We start from the raw sequence: 25,621 nt of genomic DNA on the forward strand, positions 1-25,621 counted from the left end.
TACAGAGATCCAGAAATCACACTACTTAAGGGAGCTTTGGTATTGACTGAATGTCTGCCATCATTGGTTCATTTATTAATTCCTTCGGTATGGCTCTGTTTGTCCTGCCTGTGCCAGGTAGGTGTGCAAAAGTCATAAAGATGACAGGCACACAGTGTCCACCCTCCTGGAACTCACAAACCTTCAGGAGATAAAATAGATGAGAGAAAGTGGTAGGTGTGACACTGTCCAACAGAAACATAATGCAAGCCACAAAGATAAGATTTTTTAAAACAGATAAAGTGAGATTTTTGGTGGGGTTTTTTTGTTTGTGTTTTGTCTTTTCAGGGCACACCCGTGGTATATGGATTTTTTAAAACAGATTTTTTTAAAAGATTTTTTAAAACAGATAAAGTGAGATTTTTGGTGGGGTTTTTTTTGTTTGTTTGTTTTTTGTCTTTTTAGGACACACCTGTGGCATATGGAAGTTTCCAGGCTAGGGGCTAAATCAGAGCTGTAGCTGCAGGCCTACACCACAACCACAGCAATGCCAGATCCTTAACCCACTGGGTGAGGCCAGGAATCGAACCTGCGTCTTCATGGATACTAGTTGGGTTCCTTACCACTGAGCCACAGTGGGAACTCCTGAAGTGAGTTTTGATCGTATATTTCATTTAGCTCTATATAATCCATCTAAAGTATTATCATCTCAATACACAGTAGAAAAAATGTTGAGGTATTCCATATTTTTTTTTGGAGGAGTACCAACACTTTGAAATCAGGTGTGTTATTTTACTCTTGTGTTCATCTCAATTCAGCCTCATTCCAAGTGCTCGACAGCCCCAGGTGGCTCATGGCCACGTCCTGGACAGGGCAAAGGAAGAGAACCTTGCGTGAGAAGCCCAGAGAACGTGCTATAGCTTCTACCTGGGAGAACCGGAGGAGGTTCCATAGACATGGGGGCCTTTGGGCTGGGCTTCATTTTTAGTTTTGTCTTTTTAGGGCCATACCTATGGCATATGGAGGTTCCCAGGCTAGGGGTCGAATCAGAGCTGTAGCCACTGGCCTATAGCACAGCCACAGCAATGTAGCATCTGAGCCGTGTCTGCAACCTACTCCACAGCTCATGGCAATGCCAGATCCTTAACCCACTGAGCAAGGCCAAGAATCAAACCTTCGTCCTCATGGATGCTAGTCAGATTCGTTTCCGCTGAGCCACAATGGGAACTCTTTATTTATTGATTGATTGATTGATTGATTGATTGTGGGATAGGCTTCAGATACACTGCAAGGAAATGCAGGCTAACTACACAGTCTGGGCGTAGACTTCTGGGGGCGGGTGGAATGCAGCAGGGCTGGGATAGGCCCAAGGAGCATGGAGCACTAGAGGAGAAGTCGGGTCCCGGGAAAGCCCAGTCCCAGAGAGGGGGCACAGATGGCAAATGTGTGTGGAGGGTCTGAGGAAGAACCCACAAGGCTGAAAGAAAACAGAAATATATAGCAGCCGCAAGAGAGCAGCCCCCAGAGGCTGGGTGCTGAAGGCATTTATTATGTATTGTGGGAGGTGAGTCTATCCTGGAAGCAGATTTTCCACAACAGCTCCCTAATTAAGGAGGCTGCAATTCAGTGTCGGGGGTCATCAGAAGGTGCCAGATGCTTTTCCATGCCAAGAGTCAAGCCTAAAGACTTGGCCCCACGGCTCAGTAAGACCCTTCCCAAGGTAACACTGTTCCACATGGCTGTTTAAATATTTTCTGTGTTCACCTAAATAACAACAGCCTTCCACATCACCTTCCCCATTAAAAACCCCACAGACCTGTTCTTGCCACAGTGGCATGCAGAATCCACCAGTCCTATTTCCCAAATAATTAACTACAAAGGCCCTGAATGTGTGGCACGCTGGAACCTCAGCACTAACAAGAAGCCACTGGAATAAAACCATCCCCACAGCTGTTTATTCAGTCTCTGGCTATCCTCGTGTTAGCAGATTTTCCACAACAGCTCAATATCCTTACAACAGTTCTAACAATAATAACAATCCTTGGAATTTCCTCTCCCACAGACCTCTCTGAGTTGCAAGAAGAAAATTCTGAAAGTGGGCATGCCAGATGTTGTGATCAGAGGGGAAAAGAAAACTGCAAAAAAAATGAAGGCCACTTGCCTACAAACAGTTCTCGGGGTCTTAGAAATCACAACAGCTGAGCCGGAATTCTCTTCAGTAGGTTTCAACTGTGTTGAGCTGCATTTCTACAGGAGACCCCTCAGTGCAGCTGTGGGAAGGTGGAGGCTGAGAGTAAGGGCTGACCCCACATCCCTTCAATGAGACCAGGCACGCCTCTGTTTTCTATACCAGGGTTCCATATGAGAACTGATTTTTAAAAAGTCCTTTGCTAAAAACAAATTGACAATCAAACTGAACAAGTGAACACAGACTTGGAACCTGAGCTGGGGCCACTACCCTGTTGCACTGACAGGGACAGAGTCTTAGAATGGGTCAGGGATGTGACCAAGGTAAATATGCTACCTCGAGATGTCAGGTCAAGGGTTGTTTAGCAATCCTTCCTCCAGCCCTCCCTCCTAATTCCTTTTCTGTCTTCTGCTAACAAAGACTGGAAACCTCCATCGACTACTTTAGGTCACTGATGGAACTAAAGAGGTTTTGCAAACGAAGGCTGCCTTAATGGAAGGCACCAGTCTAAAGTGGTTCTCAAAATGTAAACCAGCAGCATCTATAGCAGCTGGAAATGTGTTAGAAATGCTGAGCCCTGGGTCTTGCCCAGGAAGTGGCAGCAGCAGCTCTGGGGGTGGGGTCTGGCAATGTGGACGTGGCCTCTGAGAGATTCTGCTGCACACTCCAGTTTGAAAACCATTAGTCTAGAGTGAAGGAGGCCGTAATCCTGCCCACTCTCTGCTGCTCAGACCACACCTGGGCTACTGTATCCAAGGTGAGTAGACACTTATACCATCAAAGGTCATAAAAACCTTAGATGTGGTCCACTGGCAAACACAATTTGTTGGCTTTTGAGGGTTGCTGTTTTTTGTTTTTGTTTTTGTTTTTAATTGCCAGTGTGAAAAAAACATAGCAAGACTTCTTATTGTCTTATCAAGATTCATTGGCTTTTCTTGAAAACCCAAAAAGCACATTGATGCTCAGACTGTGCTGGGCCAGCACCATCAGCTGCCGTGCTAGGTAGGGCATGGCTCTCCAGTTTTCCACAGTCCTCACCATTCCTTAGTGCATTTCACCTGGTGTTCATCTCTCACTGTGTTACCTGGCCCCAATGAGTCTGCAATGTGCTGCCACATACAGGTGTGTATCTTGGATAAGGAAGGTTAGAAAGTGTGTTTTATGAGGATTAAAGGCACAGAGAAGGATTTATCTTGTTCTGTGAGATCCTGAGGCTAGAATGAGTGCAAAGGTGGAAGTTACCAAATGAATGAGGGGTTAGCTTAAGAGAGAGAAGAAATTCCAAAACTGGACTGGTGTTAGGATGAAACAGGACCACTTGGAAGAAGATGTTAGAAGAGGCCAGAAATGGGACACTAGCTTGTCCAATAGGATGTGAAGAAGGGGAGTCAAGTGCTGGGCCAGGGCTAGTGATGCTCAAAATTTATTGTACAGAACAATTATGTGGGGGAGCTTGTTAAACATGGATTCTGATAGAGGAGATCTGGGGCTGGGCCTGAGATTCTGTACTTCTAACAAGCTCCCAGGTGATGCTCATGCCGCTGGTCCCTGAAGGACACTGAGCAGCAAGGGTTAGGCGACCTTCACAAGGACATTTCGAGAGTCTAAGATTCCAGAAAAGACAGTGTTTCCTCCATATGTTTGTGAAAGTCTTCCCACACTGCTGGGGATGACGCATAGAGTGGGATCTCACAGTTGTGACCCTAGAGATGTAAACTCCCTTGAATCTCATCCTCAGAATCAACAGTGAGATACTGAGAATCAAGGTTCCAAAATTCTGGAAATTTTTTTTCTTATGGCTTCTACAACCTCACTGCCTTTGCCTCAGTGATGTACATCTGGAATGATCTGCAGAGATGGCCTGTTTTAGGTGGTGTCATTAGTCCTTACTTTCTTCTTCCCTAAACTAAGAGGACTTTAGAGCTTGCCCACACAGGGACTACTGCATGTCTAAGCATGCAGTTAGAGGGAGGAACCTCAAATATCCAGGCCACACAGCTGCTCAGAAACAATTAGTCCATCCTCCCATCTTACAGGTGGGGCAACTGAGGACCAAAGAGGCCAACCTACCCAACCAAGGCCACATAAGCAGGGCAGAGGATAAGGGCCATGTTCTTTGATGGACACGCTGGTTTTTAGTGGAGTGGCCTTGGACAAGCTATAAGCGTCACAGGCACCTTGATTTTCCTACTTGAAGAACAGAGACAGCGCCACCAGCCCCAAAGGTACTTTCAGATGAAGCAAGAAAAGTATAAACTGTGTACTGGGAGCACTAGAATTTACACATACACTGTGGGTACCAACTCCTATAGGATTTTAAGAATCCACTGTAGGAATTCCCGTTGTGGTGCAGAGGAAACGAATCTGACTAGTACCCATGAGGGTGCAGGTCTCCATCCCTGGTTCGCTCCGTGGGTCAGGGATCCAGCGTTGCTGTGAGCTGTGGTGTAGGCTGGTAGGTGTAGCTCTGATTCGAGCCCTAGCCTGAGAACCTCCATGTGCTGTGGGTTCTGCCCTAAAAAGCAAAAAAAAAAAAAAAAAGAATCTACTGTAAATTGACATCTCATCAGGTCACCTTGATACAGGCCTCAAATTTTACTACACAGGTTAAATAAAAAGATTTCCAATAATAGGTCTGAGCTTTTGGTAGGAGAAGGAGTTGGTTTCAATCATAAAACCATCCAGCATTCAAGAGCCCAAAGGGCCCTTAGAATCTGATTCAAAAACCTTTACAAAAACTGTGGTCAGGAGCCTCTGAGGTCCATCCATGGAAACCCCACAGAAAGGTCACTCCAACTGTCACCAAACGTTTATTGAGACCTACTCTGTGCTCTGTGGTGGGATGTAGGTGACAACACACATCCCATGTAGGTGCTAATGCGGTTTACAGCCAGACCAGTCTCTCTCACAGGCTGGTTCTTAGGAGACCTGAGCCTTCATTACAGAAACAAGTTCCTGGACCCCACCCTGAACCTCTTAAATCAAAGTACCTGGGTGTAGAAGGCCAGGAAGATGTGTCTTTTCGCCAGCCTACACCACAGCCACAGCAACGCCAGATCCGAGCCTCGTCTGTGGCCTACACAACAGCTCACGGCAACCCCAGATTCTTACCCACTGAGCGAGGCTAAGGATCCAACCCGCAAACTCAAGGATCCTAGTCAGGTTCATTAACCACTGAGCCACGGAGGGAACTCCAAGGAAGATGTGTCTTTAAACACATTCCTCATGTTATTCTGATTCACAATAATGATGGAAAACCACTGGTCAAAATCCAGCTGCCTCATTTACGGATGTGGAATCTGAGGCTACAGAATAGAACAGACTTGCACTAAATCTCATAGTCTGTCAGCCCCAAAGACCAAACCAGATCTGGCCGTTCCCTCTCTGGGTTAGACTGCGAGCTCCTTGAAGGTAGGGAGGAGTATGTCTGTTTTGCTTTGTCACTGTGTGTTCCTAGGCCAGTGTTTTAGGCCTTAGTAAGTATCAGCTGAATGATTCAACGAATAACTGCTCATCAATGGGGCAGGAAGTCTAGTTTGGGGACTCACAGCATTCTGATTCCAAAGTTGCAAAAACTTTCTGAGCAGGTGAACCCAGTTTCCTGGACTGCTAAATAGAGAAAACTATCAGAATAACCCGCAGGTCGTGGAGGGAATGAACTGAGCTCATCTATATAATACATCAAGCTCAGCGTCTGGCTCAAAGACAGGCCTTCTCCATAAGGGAATGCAACTAAGAATATGTTATTTTTAGAGAAAATTTATGATCCAGTTTTTGTGATGGCCGTGTTTGTGGGAAATGGAGAGGGATGGGAATCTAATAATAAGACCTGAGCCCTGCAGAGGGAACCTATTTCACACCTGAACCAATTCAACTGGCGACAGCAGATAACGGGATTTAGAGAGCTTCCTCATTAACAGGAGGTCATGTGCCCGTGTGGAAATTCACTGTTCGTCAGGAAAGAAGAAAGTTCTTAGTTAACAGTGGCATTCTACAATAGAAACAAATGCCAGAGACCTTTCACAACAAGGAAATCATGAACAATGCTTCTCAAAAGACAGCGATTCTTATGCAACAGCCATCACAATGTTGTGCAAAAAGGCATGTCTGGATTTCAATTCAGAGGTAATTTTAAGTTTCTTCAATTCTACAGACTCACAGATTTGTCTATAAAAGCTGTGATTATTTTCCTTCAGCAATCGTCTAAGGTTACTTTCCTGCCCCTCTGTTTGCAGGTGTCCTTTTGCTACAGGAAGCAAAGGGGTTGGGAGGCAGCACAGGGCAGGGAGGTGAGGGATCGCTGTGGAGGAGGCTGGCAGAATTAGTGTGGAAATCACATTAAACTAAGTTGGAAACGGATTTTGATTGGCTGCTCCTAATAACTCCTTCTGGTATCTGTGTGCTTTTACTTAACATTCCACTGAAAGAATCGATGAGTGTTCAAACAGCCACACACACACACACACACACACAGATGGAATTTTAATCTTTTGTTTAATCATTGTTTAGTGTGCCTGGCATCCTTTGGAAGGAGGGAAGAAAGGTGGTAAAGTGAACCAACTGTATCCTGCCCAAGGAGAAAGCTCTGTTGAAGAACATACTCTGATCTTGATCGTGGCTCAGCAGAAATGAATTTGACTAGCATCCATGAGGACACAGGTTTGATCCCTGGCCTCGCTCAGTGGGTTATGGATCCAGTGTTGCCATGAACTGTGGTGTAGGTCGCAGACGTGGCTCAGATCTGACGTTGCTGTGGCTGTGGTGTAGGCCAGCGGCTGCAGTTCCAATTTGATCCCTAGCCTGGGAATCTCCATATGCCATAGTGCGGGCCTAAAAAGACAAAGGGAGGAGTTCCCGTCGTAGCGCAGTGGTTAACGAATCCAACTAGGAACCATGAGGTTGCTGGTTCAGTCCCTGGCCTCGCTCAGTGGGTTAAGGATCCGGCATTGCCGTGAGCTGTGGTGTACATCGCAGACGCGGCTCGGATCCCGCGTTGCTGTGCCTCTGGAATAGGCCAGTGGATACAGCTCCGATTCGACCCCTAGCCTGGCAACCTCCATATGCCACGGGAGTGGCCCAAAAAAATGGCAAAAAGACCAAAAAAAAAAAAAAAAAAAAAAGACAAAGGGAAAAAAAAAAAAAGAACACACTCTAATCCCAACACTGCAGACTCTATAACTCCTCCTCAGAGAGCAGCTGGATGTCTGGCCCAGTGGCTAGTGTCTTCAAAACAATGGAAAATGGCCATGCTGAAAGGAAAACTGAGCAGGGCATCTGCTTCATCCAGGGTCTGAGGATGTATAATGGATTAGATTCTGCCGCAAATTTTAGGAGAGCTTTCCCACCTCCAACCCTCCTCTCAAATAACCCTACAAAGGCGCTGGAATGATTTTGCTTTAAGGCTTAAGTGACTCTATATAATTCCAAACATTTGTTTATCTGCTAAGTAGATTATTCTAATAACCTTCATACACACACAAAGACATGCAGCAAAGCATTCTCTTCAAGGTTGCCTTCAAGGTTATACTTCAAAGAGGGCCAGGTAGGAATTCATTTAGTCAGAAGCACAGTTACTTTAAGCAAGGGGGTTCAGGATGACTGGATGAATGTACTTTCTTCATGAGTTTTGAGGGCATAAGCTGATTTGTTTTTATCTTTTCATTTACCACACAAAAGAGGATGACTCCAATGATGAACTGAGGACCTACGATGTCTAAAGAACCATGGGGGAAATAAGGGTAAATAAGATAATTCTTAGTCTTAACAAACAGCATGGATATAAGCAAGAAAACACACAGGACACAGGAGTTCCCGCCATGGTGCAGTGGGTTAAGAATCAGACTGCAGTGGCTTGGCTCACTGCGGAGCTGCAGGCTTGATCCCCAGCCTGGTACAGTGAGTTAAAGACCTGGGTCACAGCTGTGGCTCAGATTCATTCCCTGGTCCATGAGTTTCCATATGCTGCACGTGCAGCCATAAATTAAAAAAAATCGTGAGTGCCTTGAAAGTCGTACAGATAAATTCTATAGGTACTTACAAGAGCCAAAGGTTAAATTCTAAGACCATCAGGGGAAATTTCATTCCTTTAAAAAAGAAGCAAGGTCTTTGAGAGTTGCCTGAAAGGATTGATAGGACTTTCACTGGCAGCAGTGGGGAAATGAAGTCTAGCTGGAGGGAAGCATGTGCAAAGAGACAGCGGTTAGGAAGGAGGAGACCCGTTCACTTCACGGCCAGGAGCCTGACTTGCTGGAGTGAGTGGGATGCAGAAGTGAGTCAGGAGCAAGGAGGCCAGGGAGTCTGGACCAGAATCTGAGGGCCTTACATTTGAGCTGTTTGGCAGGTAGGAGCCATAAAAGGTCTCTGAGCAAGAACAGGCTGAGTAGAGGTCCAAGAATAAAATGTAACTACCTATCCACCTGTACTAACTCTCAGAATCCCCCTCCTCCTGGAAGATATCCAGGGAGAAAGACAATCTGGCTTTCATTCAGAGGAAATGTTCCCTCCTTGTTGGCTAGGGACCACTCTCCAGCATTCTACGTCAGGCTTAAATAAGCTGACCTAACACCAGCGCTCACCCAGGAGGCTGCTGTTCTGAGAAAACCTACCTATCACTGCAACCAGGACTAGGCAGTATGAGAGGACAGTCACTCCTAAAGGGCACTGTTTATGAATGGACAGAGACACTATAGCCCAGCAACCACAAGGCTGACAAGTCAGCCGGGATCAGTCAGGCAAGCCCTGCTGTTCTACCTAGTAATCGGGCAGGTCAATTTTTCTTGCTCCAATAACTCTGTGGTCTCAATACCAGGATGTTGGAATCTGAAATCTGGATAGGGCCCCATTCCCCAAAAGGGCAAGGTCATTCATAAACAGAAACATTGTTTAAAAAGGCTGATCCTATGCTTCCAAAGGCAGAACCATCCTACCCATCCAATTCACCCTTTTGTTTTGTACAGATGGCTTTAGAAAAGGTCATGTGCTACTTATGGTGTGAAAGCTCATTAAAAGACTTTTTACACAGCAGAGAGAAAAAGAGCCAAGATATTTCGTCATATCTATTATCTAAAGGGCAAATGGAGCCTTAAGTAACTCTCCTCTTTCATTCTCCAAGAACGATTGCAACTGGTACAATTTTCTTCAGAGGATGTTTCCAAAGGTTTTATCACAGGAAAAAACAAACAACAACAATAATCTGATGATTTGAACACATGTTATTTTCAAGTTTTGATCCTGTTCAGAGACAGCAAGTCAGGAAATCAGACCTAATGGAACTGTATCATATACGTATCTAAGCTTCAGAAATCCAGACACATGGTCAAAAAGAAAAAGAATGGCAGGGTGAGGAGGGAGAATGAGGCGGGAGGATGAGGGCACTCCTGGCACGGTGCTCAGTGAGCCTACACCCTGCCTCGTGTCCCCAGGGGCCTAGCTCCCTCTGGCCTCTGAGACTCTGGGCACTTTGGTGCCAAGCGAGCCTACTCTTGGAAGATAAGTATTTTCATTACCTCAGAAGGCACTGCAATGACTTCAACCAAAGAAAGAGTCATCGGTTTTCATGCTGCAGGAGAAACTGCCTAAATCGGGCTTTTGAGAGGTAGTTTGTTTTTCTATTCCATAGGCGATTGTCAAGGGTGATTCTGCTTTTATGTTATTTTCACCTTAAGTGGTGAGTTTATTATAACCTAACCTTTTCCAACGATGAGACTTTCCTATATTATTATTGTCATTAGAGCCACTTTGTAGATGACAAAACTGAGGCTTGGAGAGAAAATCGACATGAAAGTGTTCTGCAAACTGCCAACCACCCCACGAGTGTAATCATCACAGTCAGTAGCTCCCACTGCACACATCGGCCCGCTGTTCCCCGCATCTCAGTGCCCGGAAAGATACCAGGAGCCTGACAGGCTCTCAGGAAAGGACCACTTGCGGAAATGAATCATCCTTCCATGCCTTGTTCACAAGGGGTCTTGACCATCTCAGTCTAGTTGACGTGTGAACAACCACAGGAAGCCTTTTAAAAAGTGCTCTTTGCAGAGGCTCAGCAAATGAAACATAACAGGTCATTATATTGCCCTGCGGAGGATGTGGATGGGCAAAGAGAAAGGCAGGTGAAATTGGTAAGCTGAACAGAAAGCAAGTTCCAACCCTTCCAAGGACCAAAAATGGCTGCAAACACATCCCATTAGCAGGGGAATTAGGGCTGAGCCACCAGGTAACAGAATAGTTACCCTATTAATAGTAACAATTACAATCATAATCCCCTACATTCTGAAGACAGCAAAACAAAGTCTCTAAAAGCACTTGCTCTGGATCCAGAAACACCTAGGCTTGTGCCATGCTTCTACTGCTTACTGGCACTGCAACCTTAGGCAAATTGCACTGTTTTTCCAAGCTGTGGTTCCTCAACTGTAAAATGAGAAGTCTTAACAGTATCTAATGTAAAGGTTATTGTGAGAAGTAAAACTCAGCAGTGTTTGGTATTTAGGAAGCACTGAAGATCATAGCTATCACTACTAGTTATTATTTGGGTGGCACTTGGCAATTCACAAAGCATTTTTACATATATCAAACTATTTCTTCCCCATAATCAAACTAGGATGAAGTCAGGCATCACCAACCTGTTGTAATATTCTTCCTATGGGTCCTAGACTCCAAGAACCCTTCTCAACACAGTGCTCCAAGCCACCCTTACCAGTCAACCAGCGTTGGCCAGAGGACAGGACCCATTTGCCATGCCACAAGATGGGTAAGCGAACTCCCCCAAGCTGAAAGAGTGAATTCCCAAGTACACCTGTAGGTTGCTGTCCACTGGTTGAGTCTTCAGGCTCGCTTGCTGCTCGCTGCTTGCGAAGGTTCCCCCAAGGCAGGGGAAAATGAAGTAGAAGGTGATCAAAGGCCATCCCTTCATCTGGTGCTGCCCTCCTCTCACCCACAACTGCTAGTTCCTTGCCTTGTGCCATGTTTCAGAGTCACAGAGTCTAAATGCAGAGCAGGAAGTGAGATGCTACCTTTTCTGATGGTCCACCGGGCCCAGGAACCCTTTCTCTGTTACAGCCCATGGATGGTTCCTAGGATTGTCTTGAGTGCTTAGTGGATGGGAAGCTCTCTTCCTCCACATAGATGATTAATTATTAAAAATTCCTCTGGGCCCCCCAAATTCTCTGGGCTCCTTCAAAATCTCTGACTGGACTACGATCCTGGCCTCCTGCCATCTGCAATATGGAAACTTCTGAACTCTTTTCCTCTTCCCCATTTCATTTGGGGTGAAACTCCCTGAGCAGTATGCCCACTCCCCCCCTCCTTCCCCGCATCATTCACTCCAGCATCCTGGTTCTTAAATGATGACCTCCTGGACCAGCAGTGCCTGGGCAGGATACCGAAAGTGCAATCACAAAGGCACAAAGGATGGTTTTCTCGGAACACAACACTTTGCCGTAAAAGCAGATGCGCCTGCAGAGATGAATCCAAACCCGAGGCACACCTTCCCTGACCTCCCTGACCAGATCCTAGGCCCCGTGTGGGCCCCTGTAGCAGCCTTAGCATTCTTCCGTGATCTTGTGTTCATTTGGGTGCTTATTTCATTACTGTGTCTCTCCTCAAACTGTGAGCTCCAAAACAAAATAAAGTATTTTAAAAAAGGAAAAAAAGGAAGAGTTCCCATTGTGGCGCAGCGGAAATGAACAGGACTAGTATCCATGAGGATGCAGGTTTGATCCTTGGCCTTGCTCAGTGGGTTAAGGACCCAGTGTTGCTGTGGCTGTGGTATAGGCTGACAGCTGTAGCTGTGATTCAACACCTAACCTGGGAATTTCCACATGTCGAGGAACAACAAACAAACAAACAAACAAAAAATCTGTGAGCTCCATGAAGGCAGGAACAGCAATTCTTGTTGATTGAATGAATGAGGGGGCATCTTGTGTTTTATCTTCTCCAGATGAAGGAAGGTCATCCATGATTAGATGTGTCTAATATAGTCACAAGGATTTAAAACCATAAGGGGTTCTGAGGATTAATTTTATCCTCTAAGTGGCCTCAGGTCAACTTAACAGGCTGCGAAACTAAAGAGAGCTGATCCTAAAATGATCTGTCAAGATGCAAGAGACATTGGACTCTTCAATCTTTTTCCGCCTTTCATTTTCAAACTGTTTTCTTTCTAGATTCCTAACCTTTAGGTTGTGGCAGAAACTGCTGTTCTCTTTTTCTTCCACAGTAACAGAAAGTGCAATGGGGGATATGACTGCCCAGAATAAAGATGGTATTTCCCAGGCATCCTTGCAGCTAGATGTGGCCCGGCTGGGTTCTATCCAATGAGATGAGAGTGCAGGTGCTGTGTGGCAGGCCATAGAGTCTACCTGAGGAAAGCCCTGTGTGCACCTTTTCCCTCTTCTTTTTCCTTCGATCTTGCTGTCTACAGTGCAAATGCCACCATATTGGATCGTGAGACGGAGGTGCACCACCTAGGAATGATGAAGCTATTTGTGGAGAAAAGCTTAGTTTCCTGAGGATTTTACAGAGCAGAACTGTCATACCAGCCCTGGAATGCAAACTTCTAGACTTTTAAGAGGGAGAAAATGAAACTTTTTTGTTTAAGCTATTCAAATCTAATCTAAACTGATAGGAGCTTCTTTTCTTGGCACCTGAAATCCTGAGAAGCAACTTGGTGTGTTGGAGAGGACCCTGAAGGAGGATCCAGAGACCCAGGTTTCAGATTCCTGGCTCTGCCTGGTGAACAGTGAGACAGCAGGCAGGTCCCCTGTCTTTCTAGGTCTCCATTCTTTGACTATAGAGGTTGAAACAATATCTGCCTAAAATGCCATATGATATCATTTACATGTGGAATCTAAAACATGGCACAAATGAGCCTATCAACAAAACAAACAGAATCACAGACATGGAGAACAGACTCGTGGTTGCCAAGGGGGAGGGGGAGGGAGTGGGATGGACTGGCAGTTTGGGGTTAGTAGATACAAACTATTACACTGAGAATGGAGAAGCAATGACGTCCTACTGCATAGCACAGGGAACTTTATCCAATCTGTTGGGATAGAACATGATGGAAGATAATATAAGAAAAGGAATATATGTGTATATATATAGGTATATATATGCGTATGTGTGTGTGTGTGTATATATATATGTATGAATGACTGGGTCACTTTGCTGTACAGCAGAAACTGGCACAACACTGTAAATCAACTGTAATTTTTAAAATGTAAAAGAAAAAACAATATCTGTCTATAACAATTATCTATATTAAAAAAAAACCTAAGGAATCTATAAAAACACTAGCAGAACTAGTAGGTTCAGCAATGACACAGGATATAAAGTTCTCATACAAAAATCAATTGTATTTCTAAATATCAGCAATGAAACATTGGAAATGGAAATAAAAAATATCATTTATAATGGCATCGAAGATATTAAATACTTAAGGGATAAATTTAAGGAAACTATGCAAGACCTTCATTGAAAACTACAAAATACTGCTTGAGAGAAATCGAAGATATTAAATACTTAAGGGATAAATTTAAGGAAACTATGCAAGACCTTCATTGAAAACTACAAAATACTGCTTGAGAGAAATCAAAAATCTAAATAAACAGAGAGATATAGCATGTTTATGGATCAGAAGCTTGATACTGTTAAGATGTTAATCTTTTCAATCTAGAGACTCCGTGCAAACTCTGTAGAGAATCAAATGCAAGGAGGTCTCTTTCAATGCAGTGGGTTAAGGATCCAGTGCTGTCATTGCAGCAGGTTGGAACTTCCACATGCCGTGGGCGTGGCCAAAAACAAATGGAAAAAAGAAAATAACATGCAAGAGATCTAGAATAGCCAAACCAATTTAGAAAAAGAGGAACAGGAGTTCCCGTTGTAGTGCAGAGGAAACGAATCCAACTAGTATCCATGAGGACCCGGGTTGGATCGCTAGCCTTGCTCAGTGAGTTAAAGGATCTGGTGTTGCCATGAGCTGTGGTGTGGGTTGTGGTTGTGGCTTGGATCCCATGTTGCTGTGGCTGTGGTATAGGCTGGCAGCTACAGCTCCTGATTTGACCCCTAGCCTGGGAACTTCCATATGCTGTAGATGCGGCCCTAAAAAGCAAAGAAAAAAAAAAGCAAAGAAAAAAAGACAGAGAGGAACAAAGTTGGAGAATTTAATATGTCCTAATTTCAAGGCCTGCTCTAAGGCTACAGTGATCAAGAGTGTGGTACTAGAATAAGAAAAGACATGTGATCAATGGGAATGGAGTGTGGAGTCCAGATATATAATCAGCTGATTATGAACAAAGACATTAAGGAAATTCAATGGGGAAAGGATAATTTTATCAAAAGAGTTGTCAAAAAATTAGGTATCCATATGCCCCCAAATAAACCTCAATCCTTAGCTCACAGCATACACAAAAATTAACTCAAAATGGGTAAGAGACCTAAATATAAAAGCCAAACTATAAAATTTGTAGAAGAAAAATACATGAGAAAATTTTAGTGGTCTAGGTTTAGGCAAAGGTTTTACATCGTTTCATACATAAACAATATAAGACATGGATAAACTGGAGTTCATTACAACTAAAAAGTCTTTGTTCTTCAAAGGACAAAAGTGGACTGGGAGATACATTTGCAAAACAGGTATTTGATAAAGGACTTATATTCAGAATGCATAAAGGTCTCTTACAGTTCAACATCACTAATTATTAGAGAAATGCAAACCAAAACCATAAGGAGATATCACTTTACACCCACCAGAAGAGCTATAAAGCAAAATATGGAAAGTTAACAAGTGTTGGCAAAGAAGCTGGAACCCTCACGCACGGCTAGTGGGGATATAAAATGGTGCAGCCTCTGTGGAAAAGTTCGGTGGTTTCTCAAAAGTTCAATCATAGAAATATCATATGACTAAGCAATTCCACTCTTAGGTATGTATCCAAAAGAATGGAAAGCAGGAATAGCAAAGAGATATGTGTTATGCCAGTGTTCACAGCAGCATGTTCACAACAATCAAAAGGCAGAAATAACCAGTGTCCATCAACAAATAAAGGAATAAATGCAGCCCATACACACAATGGAATAGCGATAATTCAGCCACAAAAAGAGTTAACATTCTGGAATTATGCTACAACAAGGATGGACATCAAAAATATTATGCTTAGTGAAATAAGCCAGACATGGAAGGACACATATCACATGATTCCACTTGTGTGAGGTGCCAACTAAAAATTGTCACTTGCCATCTGCCTCCCTAAGGATTAAGTCACTAGCCTCTGCAGCCACTGACCTTCAACACAAGCAGAAAAGAGTTTAGGGTGGAGATCAGAAATGAGGTATTCTGTGCTCTGGGAAAAACTGGCAGAACAGGTTTTCAGATAGTTAGCTATCTTCAGAAGATTTGATGAACCCAATTCTTGCATTGCCTCCTATCTAGAAAAGCACTAAAGTCATTAACGGAGACATCTCCTCCTGACTAGACTAGCCCTAACATTCTCAGATGAGCAGCAACCTTCTGCAAAAATGTGTGCTTGACTGCATTACCCAGCCCCCTCACCAAAATCACACATATACTGATGTTCCCCTCTACCTCTTCCGGGCACTTTCTCAGAGCTCTCTGAAATGCTGAAATGCTGTCTCCTGGGCTAGACTCCTCATTTTGCCTCAAATAAAACTTCACTCATTAACTCTCACGTTGTACATTTTTCAGTCAACAGTGGCACCAAGAATAGGCAAACTCCTAGAGATGGAAAGCAGAACAGAGGTAATCAGGGGGAAAGGGGGAATTATTGTTTAAAGCGAGTTGTTGTTGGGGATGATGAAAAAGTTTGGGGTTGAGTGGTAATGGCTACACAGCACCGTGAATGTATTTAATGCCACTGAACTGTACCCTTATGAATGGTTAAAATGGTAAATACTGTCATGTATCACCACAATTTAAAAAATTATACTGCCTTCCTCCTCACACCCCTGTCCCCCTCCCCCTACAAAGAGCTAATGCTTCCAGTTTTCAACCTTGGCATACTCTAATGCTCTCTTGGAGATATATTAGATGTACATTAGCACATTAAAGGCTCTGTGAAGTCTCATAAAAAAAGAAAGCTGCCTAACTGTTTAATCCCACATTCCACAATTGCTTTTTGTTTTGTTTTGTTTTGCTTTTTAGGGCTGCCCCATAGACACAGGGAAGTTCCCAGGTGACAGCTGCCAGCCTACGCCACAGCCACGTGGGAGCCGAGCTGCAGCCTGCACCACAGCTCACGGCAATGCTGGATCCTTAATCCACTGAGCAAGGCCAGGGATCAAACCCCCATCCTCACGGATCCTAGTCGGGTTCGTTAACCACTGAGCCACAAAGGGAACTACTGCACAAATGTATTTGACGAAAAGTCCTCCCTCACCCACCCACCCCTTCCAGCTAGAGAAGGATTAATGTCCCCGGGAACTCACGGACCTTGGTTTGAAATGCTATGCTAATAATGACAGGGTTTATGAGGGAGAACACAACAGGGTTCCTCCCCTCTGCAATCTGTTCTCTGGGTTTTTCTTTAAAGCACACAGACATGGAACAACTACAAAAGACTTCAAGTTGGCATACTGATTTAGAAGGAAGGAAATAAAATTTATGATAATATCAGATTCTTCTAAAAGAAAGCTTCAGTCAACTGCTGAAGCATCTGCCATCCATCTGTTTACTCACCCACCCATTCATTCCTCTCTTCCTCTGACAACCGTTTATTGTGCAGTTACTATTTGTTGGCCTTGGGTGAGGTGCTTCAGGGAATATTGTAAAAGACATTTTTTTTTGTTTACGTCAAAGGTCAGATTTGAAATCATTTCATTTCAACCTGGGAAAAGAATTATTCTCCCAAAATAAACATTCTGGAAGCAGTTCTGCAGAGAGCACTGGGGCTGGGCATTGAAGGAGGAGTATAACGGGGTCTGGTAAAGACACCACATGAGTCACCACATGAGGGAAGGTGTCAGGGTTGCCCTGAATGTTCCTCTCTTGTCTTCTACTCACACAGAAGACTTCAGATTGTTTTAGAAGCCTGGCTTCTTATAACTCTGGTTAATGAATCACTTTATATTTTCCCAATGGTTTCTCATAGGTAAATTTTCCCAAAAACCTTTGCTTAGCTTGAGAAGCAATGGATTTGAAGGTGGGGAGGGGGGTCTCTGTTCTTATCATCTAGAGAATTTAGTAATGATGAGAATACAGGATGACTGTGCTGGATAGACTGAGAAGAGTGGCCCCATTCCTCCACCCCTGCCTGTGTCCACCCCCTTTGCAATGGGATGCTCTGGCTCCTCCCATCAAGAGATGGAGTCAATTTCCCACCTTCTGAACCTGGGCAGGCTTGGTGACTTGCTTTGAACAAAAGGAGGAGGCAGTAGTGACAGTGTGATAGTTTTTGAGCTTAAGCCTCCAAGACTTGCACTCTTTCACCCTCTTTTTTGTTCTTCTGCCTCCTCTCAGGGAATAAGCCCAGGCTGATATGCTAGAAGGATGTGAGGGGCAGGTGGGACTGCAAACGTGGAGAAGAACTGAGGTGACCCTAGACTAGCTGACAGCCATCAACGCCCAGATAGGAGAGCCCAGGGAGTTCCTGTTGTGGCTCAGCACGTTAAGAACCTGACATAGTCTCCCTGAGGATGTGGTTTAGATCCCTGGCCTCATTCAGTGGGTTAAGAATCCAGCGTTGCCACAAGCTGGGGTGCAGGTCACAGATGCCGCTCAGATCTGGGGTTGCTGTGGCTGTGGCGTAGGCCAGCAGCTGCAGCTCTGATTCAACCCCTAGCTCCCTGCAGGTGTGGTCAGGGCCAGCAGAGTCACCTAGTCCACCCATGGCTGATCAGAGATGTAGGAGAAAGCCCAGCCAAGACCAGAGAAACCACTCAACTGACCTGCAGACCCGTAAGCAGTAACATGTGACTGCTATCTGAAGCCAATGAGCTCTGGGGTAGTTTATGTCACATTGTTTGTGGTCATACAGAAGCAATAAAATGACTTTGGAGAGGATTCAGAGGATTCAGTTCAGTTCTGTGTTTGCATCCAAAGGTGCTGAAAAGAAATATAACTGCTGGAATCCTGCCTTATTTTTTAAAGATCCCAGCCGCATCTGTCTTAAAATGCTCAGTTCAAACACCACATCCTCAAGAAACCCTAAGTCTGTCCCCCCTCCACTTACACAATAACCTTCCTTCCCACTGACCTCTCGCTGTACTCTCTCTACCCTTCTCTTTTTGGAAGTTAGCGCTTAAGGTCTCAGATTATAGCCTTCTGTATACATGTCATTCCTCTCTACTGGGTTCTAAACCACTGCTTTCAAACTCTCTGTGAAGAACCTCTTTGTTTGAATTTCTAATTCGCTGTGAACCAAGCCATCTGCGGCAGGAGAATTCTAAGAGTACCTTCCAAGGACCTCGGCCTCTTACACCTCCCTCCCCTTTGAGTGTCGGTGGGACCTGGGAACGTGATGAGATAGTGCTCCTCTGACGACGTTATGTTACGTGGCAAAAGGAGACTGTCCAGCTCGGCATAAGCTAGTCCCAAGAAAAAGAAGAGTTTTCTCCATCTGGCAGTATCAGAAGTCAGAGTCACTCAGAGTGAAAAGAATTCGACAAGGCATTGCTGGCTTTGAAGATTCAGAAGCCAGGTGTGGGTGGCCTCCAGGAGCAGACAGCAACCTCTGGCTGACAGCCAGCAAGGAAACAGGGACCCCAATCCTACAGCCACCAAGCCTTAAATCTGACAACAACCTGAATGAGCCTTGAAGTGGCTTCTTCCTCAGATGCTCCAGACAAGAGTCTGGGCTGGCAACACCCTAATTTCAGGCCTGTGAGACCCTAAGCAAAGAACCCAGTTTTGTCAACTTGGACTCATGACCTATAAGACTTTGAGCTGAAGAATACGTATTGTTTTAAGCCACTAAGTTTGTGTTCATTGCTACACAGCAAAAATTTAAAAAAATAAATAAAGTAAAATAAAACCTAATACATCTCCCTGTAGTGTGGCCGATTATATTTTCCAAAGGTGGCTGCAACAAAATCTTATGTCCTACATGTTCTTCTAGAACTTTGCCATGAGTGCATTAAAAGGTGGGATCTAGGCCCTCTCCCTTTGACGTTGAGCAGAACTCTGTGAATTCTGCAGAGTCTGGTAGAAGAGATGCAGAGTGACTTCTGAGACTAGACCATAACAAGGCCATGCACTTCCGCCTTGCTCTCTTAGGACCTGGGCATTCAAGATGCTCTGAAGAAGCACCCTTGTGGAAAGGCGAAGGCCAGCACCAACTTGCCAGTCATGTGACTGAACCACCTTGGCAGGTGAGAACTCTACCACTGAACCACCAATGTGCTGAGTGAGCCACTTTGGAAGTGGACCCACTGGCCCTGGGGGAGCCACCCTGCAGGCAGTCAGTATGTGGAGCAGAGGTGAACTGTGCTGCCCAGCCCCACTCAAACTGTAGATTTGGGAGCAAATAAATGACTGCCGTTGTTTTAATCCACTAAGGGTTGGGACAGCTTGTTAAGCAGCAGAACTTGGAATGAGTACGCAGCTTGCGCCTCCTGTAACTCCTCACAAGTTCAATAACATGTGAACTGATCTGTCTGTTCAACAAAACAAGTCCACGGAGCACCCATTGGCTGTCATGGCAAAGTCCAACTGCCATAAAAGTTTCTAAATGCTTATCTTCCATTTCTGTGCTGTGCACCAGTGCCATTCTGTGGTCTACACCTCGGGTGACCTGGCTATAAAAGATCTCTGGGCTACACCCATTTTTATTGCTTTCTGCATCCTCCCAAATGCCCGGTAAAGTTCCTGGAGGGATTTTTAAATGCTCTCACTTGGCAAGGAGGGTTTTAGTAAATATTTATAGACTGACCAGAACATTCAAAGAAAGCTGAAGCTGGAAGTTCAACTCACTCATTTTACAGAGGGTGAGATGAGAGAGATGAAGGAATACACCCAGGGTCATGGGATAAGCAAGTGATGTGGCCACGATAAAGGCACAGAATTTCCCAAACCTGCTAACTTTGCCAACTCGAATGTCTGCAGGTGAAGAGGGGTAGCCAGGTGTGAGATAACACAGAGGAAGGAGGCTGGCGAAAGGCCTTGTTATGTGCTTTCCCACGTAAGGCAGGGCAGTGGCCAGCCCAACCTCAGGTGACTGCTGCCAAGTGAGAGCCAGTTAAAACATATGTCCAGTTTTTAAAAGAGAGTCTGGGAGTTTCCGTTGTGGCTCAGCAATAACAAACCTGACTGGGCGCTGATTCGACCCTAGCCTGGGAACCTCCATGTGCTGTGGGTACCACTCTAGGCCAATTAATAAATAAAAAGGAGTCTGGAAAATTCAGATTTCTAGAAACTATTTCTTGATTTTTTAACATATTACCTAAATAAACAAATATGTCTGCATATTAGATTTAGTCCAGTGGGCCACCAATTTGCAATTCCTGAATACCTCTAATTCACAGGTAAGGAAACTGAGGTCTACAGTTTTAACTCAGAATATATGGGAGGTGGAGTTCCAGTTATGGCTCAGCGGTAACGAGCCCAACTAGTATCCATGAGAATGTGGGTTCGATCCCTGGTCTCACTCAATGGGTTAAGGATCTGGCGTTGCTGTGAGCTGTGGTGTAGGTCACAGACACAGCTTGAATCTGTGTTGCTGTGGCTGTGGGGTAGGTCAGCAGCTGAAGCTCTGATTTGACCCCTAGCCTGGGAACTTCCACATGCTGTTGGTGCGGCCACACATATATAGATACATATACACGAGAAGAGACAGCAAGGCATTTTCCCACCTGCTAGGAACATGTGATGATAAGGACTACCATTACCAACATTTACTGAACACCTGCTATGTGCATGGCACTACACTGGGCACTTAGACTTATAATCTCCTTTAATCCTTTCAACAGTCCTAGAAAGTAGGCTCAAGTGTTTCCCCAGAGACTCAGAGAAGCTAAGTAACTCACCAAGACCACAGTGTAAATAAGCACTGGGCCTACATTCCTGACCATGCTTTTTTCAGGCGGATGAGCCTTCTCCCGCCTCAAACCATTTCACTGTCCTCTTAGCATCCTGCCTATCAAAGCCCCAGGTTCAGCTTTCCATGGAAGAGCTGCAAAATCCACTTGTTAACATTTCTCTATCATTTCAACCCATCTCAGGGTGACTTGTTTCCTGTCCCCTAGAGTCTATGTGACGTTCAGCCAGTGCACAGCTCAGCCTTCCCAGGGGCTGACTCCCAGAGGGGCCAGATGCATCTGCAGCTATGCATGGAAGCAGCAGCTTGAGCCTCAGGGCTAGGATGTCCCAGCTTCTTTGCTAAATAGAAGGGAAGCATTGGACTGGGGAGGTGGGAGGGGCCCGAGAGAAATCATTTAGACTTGTTATTTCCAAAGCATACCCAATGGATCTCTTGGAGAAGCTGCAACTAGGAGCTGGGGGGAGGGAAGTCTTGGCAAGAAGTGTCCCAGTTTCTTCCTTGTCCTACACTCATTAGGTTTCCAAGTAAGATTATATGACAAGTGTTCCACCGCCAAAAAACAAGTTTGAAAACCAGCGGTCTAAGCCAACCCTTTGCTGCATTTTTTTAAAGAAAAACCCTACAGTTTGATTTGCAATTATAAAAATAATAAAGGCACATGGTGAAAGATTCAAAAAGTCAAAAGGGTATACAACAAAAAATAAAAATCTCTTCCCACTCCCAACCCCTATACCCGCTCCCTAGAGATAAGCACTATTAACAATTTATTGAGCATTCCTTCCAGCATTTTTTTTTTTTTTTTTTTTGGCCACTTCTTGGGCCACTCCCGCGGCATATAGAGCTTCCCAGGCTAGGGGTTGAATCGGAGCTGTAGCCGCCAGCCTACACCAGAGCCACAGCAACACGGGATCCGAGCCAGGTCTGCGACGTACACCACAATGGGATCCTTAACCTACTGAGCAAGGCCAGGGATCGAAGCCGCAACCTCATGGTTCCTAGTCGGATTCGTTAACCACTGAGCCACGACAGGAACTCCCCTTCTAGCATTTTTAATAAGGAAACTTGGCCCCTGAGGTTGGCTTTTCTGAGATTACTCAGCCAGGGCTGTCCTGGACATTAAGCTCCTGGCATTCCTCTCTTCCTTTACAACTTGCAAAAGTCTTAAATGTTTCCCCAGATTGCAAACCCTCTCTCTCCCTAATCCACCTGCAGCTTTGGAAACCATACATTATGCATCTTCTGGTCTCACTCACTGAATAGGGAAAATATCATGTCTTTGTCATGAGACTATATTTCCCTGTGCTCTTTGTTTCATAGGATGAAGAAATAACCAGAATCATGTTTTCAGCTGGCCAGTGTTCAGGCCAGGAACAGCATCTGTAAAAAGTGCATGTTCAGCAAGCCACCTAGAAGGAGCAACCTCTCCTTATCTTTGGCCTCAAGAGACCCTCCAACAGCTTCATTTCCATTCTGGGTGCACGGCCAACCTCTCCCCTGGTCTCCTGGCCCTCAGGCAGCTGCCCCAGTTCTCAGCCTTCCTGTCTGAGTCCTGTGCCACAGTGGTGCTCCTGGCAATTTCCATTTGTGGCCCCCTTTCCTATCTGCCTCCCATCCTGGACCCGCCTCCTGGCCGAGCCCATTTTCTTCCCAGCAGTAAAGAGCACCTTAGAAGACACAGCACCCAGAGCCTCTTTCTCTCCTCGAGAAGAACCAGAGGGCCAATACTTATTGGGCTTCCTATGTTCTAGGCTATGCCAGACACTCCACAGGTCTGATTCTCACACCGAGCCTGGAAGGTGGCACTATGTTTGTTGTCCTATTTTACTGATAAGGAAACTGATTAAGACGTGGCAGCTGGCATAGGAACACAGAACTCACTAACTCAAGGCTTGGGAGGACTTCGAGTTCCTAAAGCTGGAAGTTGCCCCTGACTCTATGGTCTCTGACATCATGTCTGTCCATTACACTGCCCACATCATGTTCCTGAAGGCGACAAAACACCTACAGTAACCACAACAGACTATCAGCAATTCCCCTCCTCCTGTTACCCAACAGCCCAGCTCCTTTTCAAGGCTCCTGAAGTGGACTCTGAGCACAAGAGAAGGTCACAGATCTGTGAAGAAACTGATCCCATGTCACTAGTCAATGCAAGTGCAGACACCCAGCTGTTGCCTAGGTTACCCATCTGGAGCTTAAGCCCCTGCCGATCACACCCCTATTTACCTTAATTAATCAGTTCCTGGTGTGGCTCCCTCTGGGGTGGGCTCAGCCCTCCCCAAATCCCTGCGAGAAGGAGGTTGGGGGGGGCCCTCTTGGTGAAGTGACTGAAGAACTATGGGCAGGCAGTCCTGGAGGCCAGAGTGGGTAGGAATATGGCCACAGAGGGGCCACCAGGAACCACGGTGGGAAAACAGAGGCTCTCTGATGACGGTGTTTGCTTGCCAAGGAATTTGAGCCGTCACTCAGAAAGCAGAAATACGCTGCCAGGCAAGGCATAATTGTAAGTTGTATTATTCGGGCTATTCAAAAGGAAGGTGTGAGACCTGAGAAAACAGCTGTCTCAGATGTGAAGGGCCCTGTTTCATTTCTCATGCTTTTAAAAATTAACACAAGAGGGAGGCAGAGCAGGTGGGGCAGTATTCACTCTGCAGGGGGCATGACTGCTAAGAACATGCTCTGTCTGCTGACCTGAAGTGTACCATGGACTCCATCTGCATTTCTGACTTTCAACTCTTCCCTCTCTTGGTGTGCCTCCTGGTTTCCTGAAGGAGTCACAGATAACTGGACATGTGACATTGACTGGATCACGGTGCAAAATACACCAGGGCTCAAAGAATGCTAAGTTTATAGACATATCCACTTGAGCTTCCCCACCAGACAGACATGGACACAAGACAGACAGGTGTACCCACACTTACCCTTGGACTTGGAAAGCCTGAATGCAGCAAAATCATCCAAAGAAGCCCTTGACTCTACTGTTGAACCCCACCCTAAGCACTACCTATCTACGTACAGCCCTGCCCTGGGGTACAGGATTTAAATATTTGTTCAGGCTATCTAATCAAGTCTCTAGTCCAAGTTCACTTCCTCTCTCTCTCCCTCTCCATTGCTCTCTCTTTTAACATGTACAGCAAGCAACACAGGCTGCTCTGAGCAGCTTAACCCCAAATGGCCACCTGATGTTCTAGGAGCTGTGACTTCATATGTGACCCTTAATGACCAGGCCTCAGTTTCTTCATCTGAAGAAGGGAGAGAATAACAGCTGCCCAGGCTACTTCCATCAGCAGATGGAGGCTCAAAGGAGGTGGTGAACACAAAAGCATTCTGTGACCACGAAGGGCCCGACCTATGGAAGCAGTCCTTACCATCCTCTGAACTGGGTCACCCATGAAACCAGCGGTCTCAGAACATCCAGCTGAGGAGGCAGACATTGCTCCGCCCACCTGCTTGTCTATAAAAAGCCTGCTGAGTCTGTGGGTCCAGGCTGCCTCCAGCCTGGCCCTGCCCTTGTTCTTGGGCAGAGCCACGCTGAGTTTGGTTAATTCTCTGACTGGTTTTCCAGTCCCACACTAGACTGGAGCTGGATAAAAGCCTGCCGTAAGGAATGCATACCGTCCTGTTTCAACTTCAGGATGCTCCACAGGAAAAGGATGAGATGAGTGGATAAAGGCCAAAAGACATGGAACTCAAGTTTTGACAGGCTGCAGAGTTTCCGGGAGCTCTGGTTTTGAACCAAGCTGGTAATAAGAACACCCCAGATCCAGGGCCATCGCATACAGATGTGTCAAATACGTTCTGAAAGCTGGGATCACTTGATCCCCACCAGCAGCCTCAGCCAAGCCCCCTGGATTGGGGGCTCAATCTGGCCTCTGGCAGCAGGAGGAGGATCACTGGGCCTAAGATCTGGGGACTCAGCATCCTCATGTTGGTCAGACCACGCAGACTTCGTGTCCTAGCTTCAGTGCCCTGATTCTTCTTCCTTCAGACAAGGGCCCACCTTCACCTGGGCCTCCTCCTTGGTGTCTGACCCACAGCCCAGTTCCCTTTACCTTCTGCTAGTCCAGCCCGGAGCTCCCTCCCCACGGATCCCGGACTCTCTTATGCAGATGTCCTGCTTGCTTTGACTTTATCAGGCTCCCCCCAGCCTGCATCCACCACTGTCAGAGGCCTGGGGATGGCCTGGCACGTGCTGTGGAAGTTTTATCTGGTTCAGCTGGTTCCGGCCATGTCCAACTTGGCCCTGCCCCAGTTCTCAGGATGTCACCTTTCTGTCCTGGATACAGGTTCCTTTTAGTCCCCTTCTAATCCCACCTAGAGGAGGAAGCACATCCTAATGGTGCAAGTGGCTCTGGCATATTACAGATCCTGCCCTCAGACCACCAGAAGGATCAAAAGGTTTGCTGTTTTTTTTTTTTTTTTTTTTTAAATTATATATTTGCAGAATCCAGTAAAAGAGCTAACATTGTTGGGATGT

General features: G+C 45.6%; 1 protein-coding gene across 23 annotated transcripts in view; it reads right to left on the minus strand.

The window, feature by feature from the left end:
* GALNT10 (polypeptide N-acetylgalactosaminyltransferase 10) overlaps nucleotides 1–25,621 on the minus strand; it is a 308,233-nt gene that overhangs the window by 130,213 nt on the left and 152,399 nt on the right. Inside the window, exon 1 of one of the 23 annotated variants that reach the window (XM_085001893.1) lies at nucleotides 24,066–24,141. The exons of 21 other annotated variants lie outside the window; for them this stretch is intronic. In XM_085001893.1, coding sequence (XP_084858019.1) covers nucleotides 24,066–24,101 — 36 coding nt within the window. In that variant the 5' untranslated portion in view covers nucleotides 24,102–24,141. Of the gene's footprint in view, nucleotides 1–24,065; nucleotides 24,142–25,621 lie in introns of those variants that run through there. One more of the 23 variants, XM_085001910.1, reaches the window with a different exon arrangement.

The sequence above is a fragment of the Sus scrofa genome, chromosome 16 (genome assembly GCF_054392235.1).
Source record: "Sus scrofa isolate SSC_HxYL_T2T_F1_AM1 chromosome 16, Sscrofa_HxYL_maternal_Yorkshire_Landrace_v2.0, whole genome shotgun sequence".
Classification (NCBI taxonomy): Eukaryota; Metazoa; Chordata; class Mammalia; order Artiodactyla; family Suidae; genus Sus; species Sus scrofa.